The sequence below is a fragment of the Neophocaena asiaeorientalis genome, unplaced genomic scaffold (assembly GCF_003031525.2).
Source record: "Neophocaena asiaeorientalis asiaeorientalis breed wild unplaced genomic scaffold, Neophocaena_asiaeorientalis_V1.1 scaffold43, whole genome shotgun sequence".
NCBI lineage: Eukaryota > Metazoa > Chordata > Mammalia > Artiodactyla > Phocoenidae > Neophocaena > Neophocaena asiaeorientalis.
In genome coordinates, this window is record NW_020173674.1 from 7,885,090 (window position 1) to 7,898,964 (window position 13,875).

The following is a 13,875-nucleotide window of genomic DNA, read 5'->3' on the forward strand; positions in this document are numbered from 1 at the left end:
AGGTGTCCTGAAATCTGCTGCATGCCAGGGACGGGAGCGGGGAAGGCGCATGGGCACTGAGATGGGTGGGGGCTGCAGCCCCTCCCGCAGGGCTTGGCTGGGGGGGCTCCTGCCTGGGGGCCCCTGTGGGAGCCCCCCCAATACAGAGACAGTAGCAGCAGCAGGTTTAAAGTAGAACTCATCCAGAGGGGCCAGCCAAGTCACCTAGAAACCCAGAAAGAGATGGAGCTGCTTCTGGGGGAGGAGGGGTCAGTCAAGGAGGAGCCAGCCCTACAGGCCTCTGCCCCAGGCTCTCAGACCCCCAAGGGGAGCCCTGCCTGGCACTGGCCATCCTCAAAATCCCCACCATGTTGGGTACCAACTCTAACCTAACAGATCTCCTAGCCTTTGGCTGAGGCCCTGTGGGGTGTGATTATTATCTCTACTTGAGGCGCAGAGGAGGGGAAAGGGCTTGCCCAAGGTCACACAGCTTCGTAGGAAGATTGCAGCCCTCTGTCTTGAAGGCCAGTTTATGTCCTGCCTTTACTCCGTGCCCTTGAAGAGACAAAGAAAGGGGGACAGGACTTGTGATCCTTGTCCTCTCTCACCAGGGCAACAGAGCCATAGCCCTCAGAGACTCAGGGACTACGAGGTCTCACTGGGCAGTGCCATGCCAGGTAGAGATTGGCCTCTGCTCCCGCTGACTTGCGTCCAAGGCTACCGGCAGAACTTCGTCTCTCTGTGCCTCAGTCACCTTGTCCAGAAGGTGGAGGTTGTCAGAGGATGAAATAGGCAAATGGGTATGAGATGACCCCTAGGTGTAGACAGCTGAATCTCTAAGGAGTGAGAGCAGGCTGTGGGGACAAGGGGAAGGAAGGAAGAAAGGGCATGGATCAGCTCTGGGCCAGGGGGCTAGCAGGGCCTAGAGCCAGGGCCTGAGCTTAGGGGTAGAAACTCTAGGCAGCAGCTCCTTGGAAAACAGGATGGGAGCCTGTTTCCTGGGCCTGAGCCCCTCCCCCTCTCCCTCCACCCCTCTGTCTCCCGAGGCCAGGGCAACCCCCATTAGAGGGCTTCTTCCTCCTCAGACACTTTCTTGCAGCCTTGGTAATGGTAATAGAGTTTCTCGGCAAGCAGTAAACGGTGGAAGGAAGGCAGCCTTTCCGGCCTCTACCCTTGATTAAGGGAGCGGTCTCAGCCAAGGGACCCTCCCTAGGGCCTCTGCTTTGAGGAGGGGCTGAAAGCAGCTGCCCTCTGGTGGAGGGGGGCCAGGATCCCAAGAGGGGTGGGGCTGGAGAGGCCACAGCCTGAGGCTGGAAGGATGAAGAGCAGCAGCGATGACAGGTTCAGACAGGAGAGCAAGGGCTGGGATATGGTCTTGGAGCACTGACCTCAGCCCCAAACCACCAGAAGTCAGCAGAATCCGCCCCTCTGAAGAGGCTCAGGGCAGGTAAATGACTTGCCCAGGGCCTCGAAGCCTAGGGCAGAGGCAGGATTTGAACCCAGTTCTTCCACTCCAAGGTTCTGTGCTGGGCACCCCAGCCTCCAAGACAGCTGCAGGCCATCATGGCCATCTGCACTAACTGTTCACAGGGTAGGCGGCCATGGGAAGGGACTGGATGGACAGGGGGGTCAGCCCCAGGAATCTGGGAGTGCCCTGGGGGTGGCACAGGAGGTGGAGAGAGGGAGAGTCAGGAAAAGCATCCCTGGCTCTTCCCTGTTCAGCCTAGAGAATCCTCAGGGGACCCCTGAAATTTGGACATGACCGGAGGCCTTCACACCAGCCTTGAGGGGAGGAAGATCATTGCTCAGGGTCATAGCATCTGGGGGGTGCAGAGCTGGGGCTGGTCTTCACCCAGGTCTTCACCGCCAGTAGGTTTCACTCCCACAAAAAGCTATGGTATATCCTCTCTTGTAACTGTGAGCTCCCCAAGGCCTGAATCAATGCTCCAGTTCAGAAAGAACAGACCCGCCCCAGTGGGGTGAGGTGGGGTGTGGTGGGGAATTTGGATGTGGGTAAGTTGCTTCTCCCATCAGGCCAAGCTGAGAGCCAGAGGCCAGGCTGGGGTTGGGGCTCTCTTTGAAAGAGTGGGTCTTGCCTAATCCGCAAGAGCAGGGTCAGCCCTTCCCTGGGCCCCCAGGCTGGCCAAAGGAGGCTAAGGCCAGAAGGGGGGCTGGAGAGGGAGGAGGCATCAGCCCGTCACCAAGCCACATTAACCTGCCCCCTACCCAGGCCTCCCACCTGGCCTGAATCCCACCGCCACCATCACCACACACACCATTCTCAGCCAGCGCCTTCTCATTGTCTATTCTCTGCAGCTACAAGGTAAGCCTACAGTCCTAGGTTTGAGTTTGCCTGCAGCACCAGTTGTGTGACCCTGGGCCGGTGTCATCCTCTCTCTGAACTCCATCTACTGCAGAGGACTTCTCTGGCATCCAGAGAGAGGGTGTCTGTGAGGCGCTGGGACTTAACTGCCTCTCAGACCCTGAGACTGTTCTTGGGACTCCAGAGGGTGAGCCTGCTGTCTGTGGAAGCATCCCAAACAGAGCTGCACAGCCTTGTGCGGTGGTATGAGTAGTGATTTTGTGTCAGGGGACCTGGGTACACAAGCTGAGCTCCATCTCTATCTGGCTGTGTGACTTAACCCCTGTGGTTCAGTCCTTGAATCTTCCATGCACTTTCCTATTTAATCTTTGCCACAGCCTTCAGAGGAAATGGATGTACAGAAGAAGCCATTCTTTCAGTCGGTCATCTGTTCAACCAATAGTTATCGAACACCTACTATGAGTCTGACCTAGGTGCTGAGAGTTCAACAAGAGTCAGGTAATTTGCGCGACCCATGTGGGTTTGAAGCCCAGCAGGCCCACTCAGCCATGGGCATCAGCAGTAAACAAGGGCCAGACAGGTCTCTGCGTCATGCAGCTCATAGTTGAGAAATGGGAGACAGACAATGAACCAGTGAATGAGAGACACTATTTAAAAATATGGAAAATCAAAGCAGGTGCGGGAATGAGACGCACGGTCTGCTTAAGAGAGGTGGGCCAGATTAGGCGCCTGTGAGCTCTGAAGGACAGAGGCGGCCACAGGGCGAGGATCTACCGGAGAGCGAGTGAGGTGCCCTCACGCTGGAACCGACTATGTGGAACCGACCGTAGGAACTCTCATTAGGGTCAGCTGTTATTATTATCTTTATTATCGTGAGTACCGGCTCCCCCACTTCCCAGCTCTTTACGCCTCAGTTTGTACACAGAGAGGTTGCGGGGTGCAGAAAACTGCGCCCTGTGGAGACCAGCCCTACGAGGGCGCTCCAAACAAGTTCTGCGCTTCCCGGACCCGGTTCCGCTCCAGGGGAGGGGCGGCCATGGGGACCGGACCCTGGGAACTACATTTCCCATAATTCCGTCCCCGCCGCCATCTTGGCGGGTGGGCGGTGGCTGCCTGGGGTCTGGCCCTTCAGGCCGCCCGGATCGCTCAGCTCACCCCCAACCTAGGCCTCCATCATGGGGGGCGCGGAACCCCGACGAGTAGGCCGTCCGGTGACCTGGGCAGCGCCTGCCCGCCTTCTCCACTCCTCCACCCCCGGGCGTCCGGCCCACGTGTCCGTCCGCGCGAAGAAGCCTGCTTTTTACCCGCTGGCCAAGGGCCTGAGGACCCAGAAGTCGGGGGCTCCCACGTCTCTTCCTCGGACCTCTGTCCTGTATACAGTGCCCACTCCCCTCCATTCTCAGACGGCCCCTGTTTTTGCTTCAGTCAGGACAGAACACTAGGTTCCCCGCAGGAGCGCAAATCCGGCTACCGGACGCTTAGAACGCCTGGGCCTGGGGCAGGAAGCTTAAAAGGGATAGCGGACAGCTAGGTCCAAACCTCTAAGGACTAGACCCTCTCCTAGCCCCTGCCCGAGGGCGGGGTAGGGGTGAGGGGCCTGCTGCAGGACTGTCCCTTTAAAGGGGAGAGCAGCTCACTCGCCTCTACGACTGCCAGGTGTGTCCCCCACCCTGCGCCGACACCCTAAAATCAGTCCCGATTCGGGCCGCCTGGGAACCCCACCTTGAGCCCGCCTGTCACCCGGAGTCAATGGGCGCTCCGCTTCCGCGCGCTCCCCAGCTCTCCGTACTCCCCGCCCCCAATGTATGCTTTTTCTTGTCTGACCTAAGTCACTCCTTTCTTATCTGCTGCCTTGGACAGGAGACTCGGGGCTTGTCTGGGCTGGCGGGGAAAGGAGATCTACCTATTGCTTGCTAGCCTAGACTAGTTAAAAGGCGCTAGCTAGCCTGGGTGGTGGTGGTACGGGTCTTGCCTATTCTAATGGGCTAACCTGGGGCTCCATCTTGTCATGGGGGGGCAGGCTAGCCCACTCTCTGGGTTCTAGTTCTCCACCCTATGACTCCTTCCTTGATCAAATGGTGACTCAGTCCCCGGGGGGCAGGGTGGAGGAGTGGGCTTGCCCTGTGCTGCCTACCCTAGCGCAGCCCTGGGATGCAGCTGACTCCAGACGGGAGAGATGCTTCCTGGGGCGGGGGTGGTGGTGGTGGCAGGCACCCCCTCCCTCAGCAAAGCATGGGCTCTTTGTTTCCCCTTTACCAGGCCTGGGTCCTTCCCACTGACCCCTCACCCTTCACTTCCTCCTCACTCCTGGGAAGCTGTGACAGGTGTTTGGGGGAGGGGAAGGGGCTGTGATGAGTTGGGACAGCTGGCCCCACCTGTGCTCTGGTTGAGATGGGGGGCCCGGAAGTTGGGGAGACACATCTGCAGGGTTCCTAGCCCAGGATCCCCAGCCCTAGCTGTCTGGCACCCAGGGTGCCCAACTGGCAGGGACAGGAAGTTCCCCCCCATTGGGCAGTTTGCCTTGGCACAGGCCTGATCTGTTTTCTCCTCGGAGCAGCTGCCGCTGTCTGCTGGGCAAGAGGGCTGGCTCATCTGCAGTAGGGCAGGGGCCTCAGCCAGAGAGCCCCTCTCACACCCTCTCTCCCAACTCAGGCCCTTGTTTCTCCCTCCTCCCCCACCCCCACCCCAGGAAGAGGAGATCCCGGAGCTGGAGATTGACGTGGATGAACTCCTGGACATGGAGAGTGATGATACCCGAGCTGCCAGGGTCAAGGTGAGAGGGGTTGGGGGGCAGCAGGGCCAGGTCAGGGGAGCAGGGAATAGAGGGGTGCCTGGAGGCACTGCTCCGTGGGTAGGCAAGCCTCTGGAGCCAGGCCTTCTTTGGTCTGAGTCAGCCAGCTCTGTGACCTTCCTGGGCTCAGCTTCTGGCTCTGTCAAATAGGGCCAGTAGTACTTGCCTAGCTGTTCAGTAGCTGTGGCATCTCCTGTGCCTCAGGGTGGCCCCAGTGCCTTGGAAGAGGGTATAGGTGAACTTTAGGCTCGTGTTCTTGAGACTCATAGTTATACTTTTCCCCCGTGCCCCACTAGGAGCTGCTGGTTGACTGTTACAAACCCACTGAGGTAAGGAGGTGGTTTCCCCAGAGGGTGGGGTGAGGAGCCTGGAGTCCTGTCATCTTGGGTTCTGGTCTCCCTAATGTCTTCCCTCCCTCCAGGCCTTCATCTCTGGCCTGCTGGACAAGATCCGGGGCATGCAGAAGCTGAGCACACCCCAGAAGAAGTAAGGGTCCTCGACCCAGGTGAACGGTGGCTCCCACAGGACAATCGCCCCGCAACCTCGTAGCAACAGCAATACCGGGGGGCCCTGTGGCCAGGCCTGGTGCCATGCGCAGTGCTCCCCGTGCCCCTGGCCCAGGGGCCTCTTCCCTGCCCCCTCAGTTTTCCATTTTTGGGGTTTTTTATTATTATTAAACTGACGGGACTTTTTGTGTTTTTATATTGACTGCGGCGCGGGCCCTTTAATAAAGCTAGGCTATGCCTTTGGTGCAGTTGACAGGCTTGCCTGGCTTCTTTTACGGGGGACACACTGCTCTACAACTGCTGCCAGCTCAGCTTCTCCCCAGGTGACCGCACGCCTTCCTGAGGGCCATGAAGCCATGGCAATACCCCGGTGCTGGCTCCCAGACCAGGATCTGGAAGTGGCTGGGGAGTTGGGGAGGAGCCGTTGTTGCTGCTGGCAGGCAGGAATACTCCTTTTCCCCTCTGGACAAGGGCCACCAAGTCACCCAGGGCTTGGCCATCATGACCTCCATGCCACTGAGCCTACTAGACCCCAAGGCTCTGCAGCCAGGAAAGGAGAGGGAGGGATGGGGGGAGGATGAGGGAGAGGGAAGGCTGAAGCTGTGGTTTCTAAGTCTCCAGGGCCCACAAACAAACACAGGCTCACTTCGTGGGCTTTAAAGTTTTTTTTCTTTCTTTAAACAGTCTGGTCCCAGATGGGGGCCTCTCCCCCAGCCCTCCCCAGTTTGGCTACAGTTCTGAACGTCGCTCGATTTTGAGCAGCTCCACCTCGAACACCAAGGTTGCACCGCCTGCAGGGGAGAAGTGGGATCAGAATGAAAACCAGGGCCACAGGGAGATGGAATGGGTACAGGAGATGGGGGGCAGGAAGGTTTATTACCTGGAATCTTTGGGGGAGCTCCCCGCTCTCCGTACCCTGCAAAGATGCACAAAGAAAGTGAGCCGTGGCCAGGCAGTGAGGTGTTCTGCAGACTACCAAGCTGAAACCAAGCCTCTGCCCATCCCAGCACAAGGCCAGAAATGGAGAAGGTGTAATGGATTTGGGAGGGGGCTGCTAAAGGTCTTGTAGAGGGCAAAGAGTGGGCACCAGAGCCAAGCGTCCCAAGGGTCTTGCCCTGTCCTCACTGCTGGACCCAACTAGACTTGGAAGTGGCATGTATTGAATGGATTGAGTGGAGATCAGTGCAGAGGCTGAACCAGCCTTCACCCTTACGTAGATATAACCCTGAACTCCCTATCCCCATTCAGGAAGGGCCTCTTACCTAGCTCTGATGGGATCACCAGCTTCCGCTTTTCCCCCTCACACATCCTGTAGGACAATACATGTTCAGCATGTGGCAGCACCCAGGCTCCCTGCCCCCACCCCATACCTGGAGCTTGCCTCCCACAGTTCACCTCCTGGACCACAGCCATGGCCCCTCGACTCACCCTAGCAGCCCCTGGTCCCAGCCCTTGATGACCTGGCCCGTGCCCAGGGAGAAGACAAAGGGCTGGTTCTGGGGCAGGCTGCTGTCAAACTCTGTTCCATCTTCCAGCTTACCCTGTGAGACCATGGGAAGGCCAGTGAGGAGGAGGGTCTGCTCTGACACCCCCACCCCCAGGTGCTCTTCCCATCAAGGTGGCAGCCCACAGCACTGGCGGCCATAGTCCTAGAAAGGGACAGAACCTTGGGCAGCTCACAGTACATTGCACTGCTTGCTGGTGCCCACTGGGAGTAGACAGTTAAGAGCAAGATAGGATCATGCAAAGTAGATGAGGAGACTTGCCCAAGGTCACCCACCTTTTGGCAGACACACCTAGCTCCCAAGTCCTTTCTGGTCCCCGGAAGGCCCACCCACCCCCAAAAGCTCCACTTCCTCACCCACCGTGTAGTGCATGTGCAGGACGTCCCCTTTGCGTGATTTGATGGGACAGTGGTCTACCCGTTTCTTGACTCCGATCTGCAGCTTCCGTTTGCCCTCGGCCCCGGCGGCCGTGACCAGGGCGCTCAGGCAGATGGACAATACTGTCAGGACCCAGCTCAGCCTCATGTTTCTGCGGGGACAGACCCCGACCAACCAACCGGGGGAGAGGAACGGGAGGGCATGGAATACGGGCAAGTACCAGGAGGATTCCACCCCACCGTACCTTGCCTGCCCCTGGGGATCCCCTTGTCCCGTGTCACCGCCCCCTCCCCCAGGCTCCGCGGCCACACTTACCAGTCCAGTGAGAAGGGGGCTTGCCCGAGGACCCCAGCAGCGGGGGGAGGGGGTCAGGGGAGGCCACAGCAGCCAGGGTCCAGCCCCTTTGCTCACCCCCTGCCCTTTCGTCCCTCCCAGTCCCCAGCTCTGCTCTTCAATTCCCCCCTGTCCCTTTCCGCAAAGTCCAAACCCTATCTGGCTGCGCAGCAGTTGCCCCAACCGGGCGACCCCATTCACGCCACACCCAATTGCCTCCCGCCCAGCAAACCCACACCTCTGCGGCTGCCGCAGGGGGTCGGCCCCGAGGCACCCACACATCGCCACTGGGTGGCTCCGGGGAGCCCCTGTCCTCCGGGGGTACCCCCCAGGCTGGTCCTGTGCCTCCGCCCGAGGCGCCGCCCCAACTCTGAGCCCTCGGGGGCCTGCGGGGCACCCAGACTGGCCCCGTGTCGGGTGGCCGCCGAGCCCGCTCCACCCACACCACCTCTCCCGGGGGAGTTCTCGGCCTACCGCGTCCCCAGGCACGGCCACCACGGAGACCGCCCCCGCGTGGACGCCCCGGGCCATTACCTGGGCCTACCCCTTCGCTGGGTTCCTTAGCCCCACCCTTTAGAGGGCGTGGTTCCGCCCCCGGCCCCGTAGTCCCGCCCCCGACAGGACTAGACCCCTTTTCCTGAACTGTAGCCGCGCCACTCACCGGCTGAGGCCGCGCCCCCAGTGCCTGGGCTCCTTCCCCCTCGGTCTCCAAACCCGAGGCTCCTCCTTCCGCCTGTTCCAGCTCCTCCTCCAAGGGCCAGCCTCCGTCCCTCACCAGTCCGAGCCCCGCCCCCAGCCCTGGAGCTCCGCCTTCCACTGGCACAAGCTCAGAGGTCCCACCCGTCTCCGTTCCACGTCCCGCCTCGACTCCCGGAGCCCCGCCCCGTGAGGCGTGAGAACCCTCCCCCTGCGGCATCCCCAGACAGCTCTGACCCCAACCCTCAATTCCCTCGTAACCTATCCCTTGTTGACACTCAGAGCCCCGGCCCGCTCCTGCCCCGCCTGATCCAGCCTGCCCCCTTGCACCCCGGCTCCCCACAGCCCGGGCTGTGGCCCCCGCTCACCTCCTCGCCGCGCCCCCGGAGTCCACCCCAGTCCTGCTGCCGTCTCTGCGCAGGCGCGTCATCGTTGCCACCAGACCCGGCCACGCCGCCCGCCCTCATTGGACCGTGCGAAACCCGCGGCCACACGCCCGCCTGGGCGGCCTTCTCTAGCTCCGCCCCCCCGCGCCGCCATGTGACTTATGCGTCAGGTCCGGTGGCTCTGTAGTCCGTAAGGTTAGGTGAAAGTGACTTCTGAAAGGGCCGAAGGCACTTCCGGTCGAGGTGAAATTAAGGTCAGGTGGGCGTGGGTTCGCGGCGGGGGTCTTGAGACACCATTTTATGTCGCCCCCAGCCTCTCCTGTTTGCCCCTGAGCCTCTTCAGGATCCACAATCCTCAGTTGCTGTGGAAAGAGCCTGGCTTCAGAGTGAGCCCTGGGTTTGAATCCAGGGTCTGCCACTCATTGACAGGCTGTGTGACCTTGAGCAAGTTCCTTGGCCTGGTAACTCGGGCTTGATAACATCCACCCCGCAGGGCCCCCGTAGGATTGCTGCAAGTGATGTGCACTGCCAGGCCCTGGCCCACGGCGAATGCTCTCTCCCTTTTTTCTCTCCCAGTGTACAGGCCTGCCTCTACCTGCTGCACGATGACCCCTGAACCATGACTGTAATGGTCTGGCTGGGTCCGTTCCCCAACCGCACTTATTTCCAGGCACCACAGCACCCAGGAGTGAACATCTGTCCATTGAAGTAATGAACCTGCAGTTGGGAGGCAGATAAGCCTAAGTTGAGTGTTAGGGGGAGAGTCGACCTGAGGTCAAATCCCCAGGTCAGAGTTTTCAAGCCTACTTCCTCAACTGAAAAAGGAAGATAATTACAACACTCAGAATTGAGGACTAGGCGAGAAGGCACATACGAAGCCGTGTGCACGCTGGGCAGGCTTAAATGGTCTTGGGAGGTGGTAGCTACTGTCCCTAACCCTCATGTCTCACTCTAATTGAGCTCTGGCATTTTGGGTGACAGAATAGCTGAGAAAATGATTTGAAAGTAGCAATCACTGTCAGGAATGGTCTCTTCTGGTTTAACCCCACTCTTGGCCCAACAAGATCATTACCCCACCCTCTAACACTTCAGAGAAGGCCTCCATTAGGGTAGCTGCTTTGGCTTAACCTCTGCTATGAATGTTCTGTCTCGATGGGGCAAAGCACTGGTGCCCAAGGTTGCCCTTCAGTTCACCCCCTCATCACTCAGACCCAGGGGCACTGAAGGTTACAGGCCGAAAGCTGGCCACTGAGCTTGGGCTGGGTCAGATAAAGGTCAGAGGAGTCCCAAGCAGCGCCTGAGGAGGGGAGCCCAAGGTGCAAGGGAGGCGAGAGTGGAGAAGACCGTGTGGCTGGGGTGAGCGGGGCCCACCGACCACAGACCTCTGGTGCTGCCTCCCTTTCAGAGATGTGGGAGTGAGGTGAGGGCAGACCAGGTGCGTGACCTTCGAGTTAAGCTACCGGGAGCAAAAAGCTGCAAACAAAGAGTGTAACCCGGCAGGGAAAATGGGTGTTCTTTCCTATTACGTGACTCTCTTTTTTTTGGAGCCCAAGGGCCCAGACCACAGTAATCATCAGTTCCCTCCGTGTGCACATGTGGGAACTGAGCCTCAGAAAGAGAGGCAGTGACAACCAAGGTCATTCAGCAGATCTGGGTCCCACTTCAAGCTCATTGGCCCTCTCCTTCCAGAAAGGAACCCTTGTAATGAGCAGAGGGGCAGGGACTCCCCAGGGCCTGCTAGCACAACATGAACGTGAAGGATGCACGATTCTGGCTCTGTGACCTGTTGTGGGGCCTTGGGCCTCATCTCCTCTAAGCTCCATGTCTAGGAGGCAGTGTGACGCAGACATTCATGTCCAAACCAGCCAGCCCAGACAGTGACAAACAGTGACACAGGCAGGGACAGTTCCTTCTATCTCTTTTATCGGGACTGGGGTTCACAGTTCTTGTACTGAAGCCCAACTCTCATTTTTTTGTAGAGGACCAGGGTCTTCTTAGTGAGGGGACGGAGGAGCCAGTTGTAAGATGCTCACTTGCACGAGGTGGTTAAAAACTGAGCCGGGACCCCATTCTCTCCCAAGATGGTACATGACCCCTTGTGCTGCCTCCAGGTCTCTTCATCCAACTCTGTCCACTTTGTTGGACGGCAGCCTCAGAGAGACAAAGGGCAGTTGGAAAGCCCTCTGAGGGGCCCAGGTCCTGGAGGAGCTTCCGCCCAGGTTGAGGTCTTGGGGACTGGACTGTTCTCACCAGGATGCCCTCTTGTTGCCCTCTGGGCAGGCCTGCGAGGCAAGTGGCCCCACCGAGTTTGAAAAGCAATGTATCACCTTCGCAGCTTCCGGCACCTGAAAAAGGAAGAAGGGGTCTGTTTATGCCGGCACAGCTCAGCCCTTGCTCCTCTAGACTCACCCACTTCTTACCTTCTGCGAACCTCATTCTCCCCTAACACTCCTGGGAAGCCCCAGCTGGCCTGGTCCACAGGACGCCACCCCATGGCCCCACTGTGGAAAGGAGGGGTGGTGAGAAGCAACTTGGACAAGGCTGGACCAGCATTCCACCACATCCCCTGGCCTCTTGGAGCACCTAAGGTGGAACAAACTCTACCACAGGGGTTTCTGGGAAGGCTCAGAGCCTTGCAAACTGGAAGGCTGTCTTTCTCTTTTCTACACCTGGCGATGTCACGTCTTCCAGGACATCTCTAACCTCTCAAAGACAACGTCAGGGGGCCCTCACCACAGGTCTTGACTTGACTTCCCGTGTTGGCATCACGTGCCCTCACGTCTGACTCCGCATCAGAATGTGAGCCTTGTTTACGCTGACCCCAGTGCCCGCAGGCGCCTGGTCAACAGTTCAGCACCCTCCAAGTTTCCCCTTCCCTGGCTCTTCTCCCACCAGCAGGCTCACTGGGACCTGCTCCAGGATGGCACCTTGACGCCACACCCGACTCCTCACCTGCAGGTGTCTGGGTTGAGCTCTAAGCCCCGCCCTTGACAACGGAGGAAGCTGCGGCGTCGGCAGCTGCAGCGGCAGGTCCGGGGGTCAGGGCGCTGGCGGCGCTGGGGGCAGCGTGGGCAGAGGGGCCTGGGGCTGGAGTGGGATGGGTGATGTCAGCTGGGGAGGGTGCTCCGGGGGCAGGGTCCCAGCCCGGAACAGAGCGGGGCTGGGGACGGTGGTGGGGAGTGGAAGCCCTAGGAGGAGAAGCAACAGGTCTCGGGTGAGAAGTAAGAGTCTTCCCGGGAGCTGGGGTTGGGGAAGAGCATATAGTCTTGGGGAGCAGAGGAAAAGGGGAGAGGGGGACACGAGTGGGAGGAGAAGGTGGGGGACCACAACTTCCTGACACACTCTTATACCCCTTGCCCCACCCACACATTACATTCTGGGTGCTGGGCCTGGGCTCCAACCCCACCTCAGCGAGAGCCCAAGACTCACCTGTCCAGCTTTACAGCACTCTCTCGTTTTTTTGGTCTGAAAAGTAAGAGAGACAGACAGAGACAAGGAAAAAGAGGATCAGGAAGCCAAGCATCCTACTCTCTTGCCCTAGATCCCAGGCCTACCTGGCTATACTCTCGGAAACCCGGTCCCTGCTGTGGTGTACCACCACACCTAGCACCCCCCAAGCCTTGTCTCTGCGAACTCAGGAGTGGGGCCTGGCTGGCACCTGCATTCACACTGGCTGTGTTCTTCCAGGGACATCTCTCCCAGCTGACTGCTTGGGTACCGGATCATGAGGATCTGTGCTCAGGAGAACAGGGAGAGAGACCGTCAGAGAGAGGGGAAAGGGACGCTCCATGGCCTGGAGAAATGAGAATACCTTGCCCACCAGCCAGGGCTCTGGCTGCCACCCTCTCAGTCCCCAGAACGCCAGCATCCAGCCAGGCACACTCCACCTGCCCCATACCTGCATTCGGACTTGGTGCTGCCCAGTGGGCACACACTCCAGGCCGTCGTCAGGGCAGCAGCCGCCACAGCGCTGCACCGTCACACAGCTGGGCACCAGTTGCTTGGCCACAGTGCCCATGAGCTCCATGGTCAGGGGCACCACAACCTCCCGCGGCTGGCAGGTGGCACGGGCATACACGTCTATCCATGACACCACTGGGGGCAGACGCGTAAGGGTTAAGTCCCCACTGGGTTTCCTGCAGCTGCTCCCTGGTTCCCCTACCCCTGCGCCCAGAAGCTGTTCTCCTTAGTTCTCGTGTCACAGCCACCCTCCGCTTGCCCCTACTTCTGCCCTCCCAATCTCTCTTCCCTGTCCTGTTCATCCAGAACCCAGGAACCCCCCTGCCTCAATCTCCTCTTCTGTGAAATGGGCAGAATAAGAGTTTGCGTCTTACAGAAGAGTGTGATTACACAAGATGAGGAATACACAGAGTCCGGAATCAGGACTGGAAGAAAAGATTCTTAGTGCTGGCTACTAGAAAGTTCCTATTGTTACTATTACCTTTCTTCTGATGACCAGGGGCATCAGGCTGGGAGACCGGGCCCTGCAGGAGAGAAGAAACCTGGACCCAAGGTGCATTCCAGGAAGGGCTAGCCCTGTCGCTGGCCCCAGGGCTCTGCCCTTGCAGTCAGGAGGCTTATTTCCAGACTACTCTGTTCCTGGGGCCACTCTAGCTTTACCTGTCCTCTCCAGGCCACCTGGGACCTGGGACCTGCCCTGGCTACAACCCCCCAGGCACGCTCTGCCGGCAGCGTCGAACCTCCAAGCCTAGGGACCGGGCTTGTTCTCGAGGCCGCAGATCAAGAGGGGCCACAGTGAACGCCGAACCGCGTCCTGCAGGCACCGAGGCGGCCCCGCCCCCGGTTGCGCCCTGGGGACGGGGTGGGGCGGGGGAGTGGCCCCGGAGTTGGGCTGGCGGGCGGGGAGGGACGCCTCCCGGGGGATGCCCAGGCCGGGCTCCCGAGACGCCCCCGTCCGAGGCCCGACCCCGCGGATCCCCGAGAACCCGGCCGCTCCGCGCCTCCCCACTTCCGCCAA

At 59.6% G+C, this 13,875-nt stretch overlaps 2 protein-coding genes across 5 annotated transcripts in view; both read right to left on the reverse strand.

The window, feature by feature from the left end:
- Window positions 1-6,249: 6,249 nt before the first annotated feature.
- FKBP2 (FKBP prolyl isomerase 2) lies at window positions 6,250-9,010 on the reverse strand. Of its 4 annotated transcripts, none has more exons than XM_024748968.1 (6): window positions 8,880-9,010; window positions 7,465-7,633; window positions 7,028-7,140; window positions 6,862-6,908; window positions 6,480-6,515; window positions 6,250-6,390 (listed from the first exon to the last, which is right to left on the reverse strand). In XM_024748968.1, the coding sequence occupies exons 1-6, from the start codon at window positions 8,939-8,941 to the stop codon at window positions 6,329-6,331; spliced, it is 489 nt and encodes a 162-aa protein (XP_024604736.1). In that variant the 5' UTR covers window positions 8,942-9,010; the 3' UTR covers window positions 6,250-6,328. The 4 variants fall into 4 exon arrangements, with proteins under 4 accessions (XP_024604736.1, XP_024604738.1, XP_024604739.1 ...); XM_024748970.1 differs by lacking the exon at window positions 8,880-9,010 and adding an exon at window positions 8,477-8,716; XM_024748971.1 differs by lacking the exon at window positions 8,880-9,010 and adding an exon at window positions 8,350-8,716.
- Window positions 9,011-10,803: 1,793 nt separating this feature from the next.
- Window positions 10,804-13,875, reverse strand: part of VEGFB (vascular endothelial growth factor B) — a 3,455-nt gene continuing 383 nt past the window's right edge. The window contains exons 3-9 of the mRNA XM_024748516.1: window positions 13,598-13,865; window positions 13,339-13,381; window positions 12,796-12,992; window positions 12,556-12,629; window positions 12,327-12,362; window positions 11,850-11,984; window positions 10,804-11,242 (exon numbers count right to left, since the gene is read on the reverse strand). Coding sequence (XP_024604284.1) covers window positions 11,221-11,242; window positions 11,850-11,984; window positions 12,327-12,362; window positions 12,556-12,629; window positions 12,796-12,992; window positions 13,339-13,381; window positions 13,598-13,865 — 775 coding nt within the window. The 3' untranslated portion in view covers window positions 10,804-11,220. The remainder of the gene's footprint in view (window positions 11,243-11,849; window positions 11,985-12,326; window positions 12,363-12,555; window positions 12,630-12,795; window positions 12,993-13,338; window positions 13,382-13,597; window positions 13,866-13,875) is intronic.

What these genes read in the sequence shown, in the direction of transcription:
- FKBP2 (XM_024748968.1), bottom strand. Translation starts at nt 8,941, where the DNA reads ATGACGCGCCTGCGCAGAGACGGCAGCAGGACTGGGGTGGACTCCGGG. An exon ending in TGGGACCAGGGGCTGCTAGG is followed by an intron (nt 6,909 to 7,027) that starts GTGAGTCGAGGG and finishes ATTGTCCTACAG; the next exon opens with GATGTGTGAGGGGGAAAAGC. An exon ending in AGCTCCCCCAAAGATTCCAG is followed by an intron (nt 6,391 to 6,479) that starts GTAATAAACCTT and finishes TCTCCCCTGCAG; the next exon opens with GCGGTGCAACCTTGGTGTTC.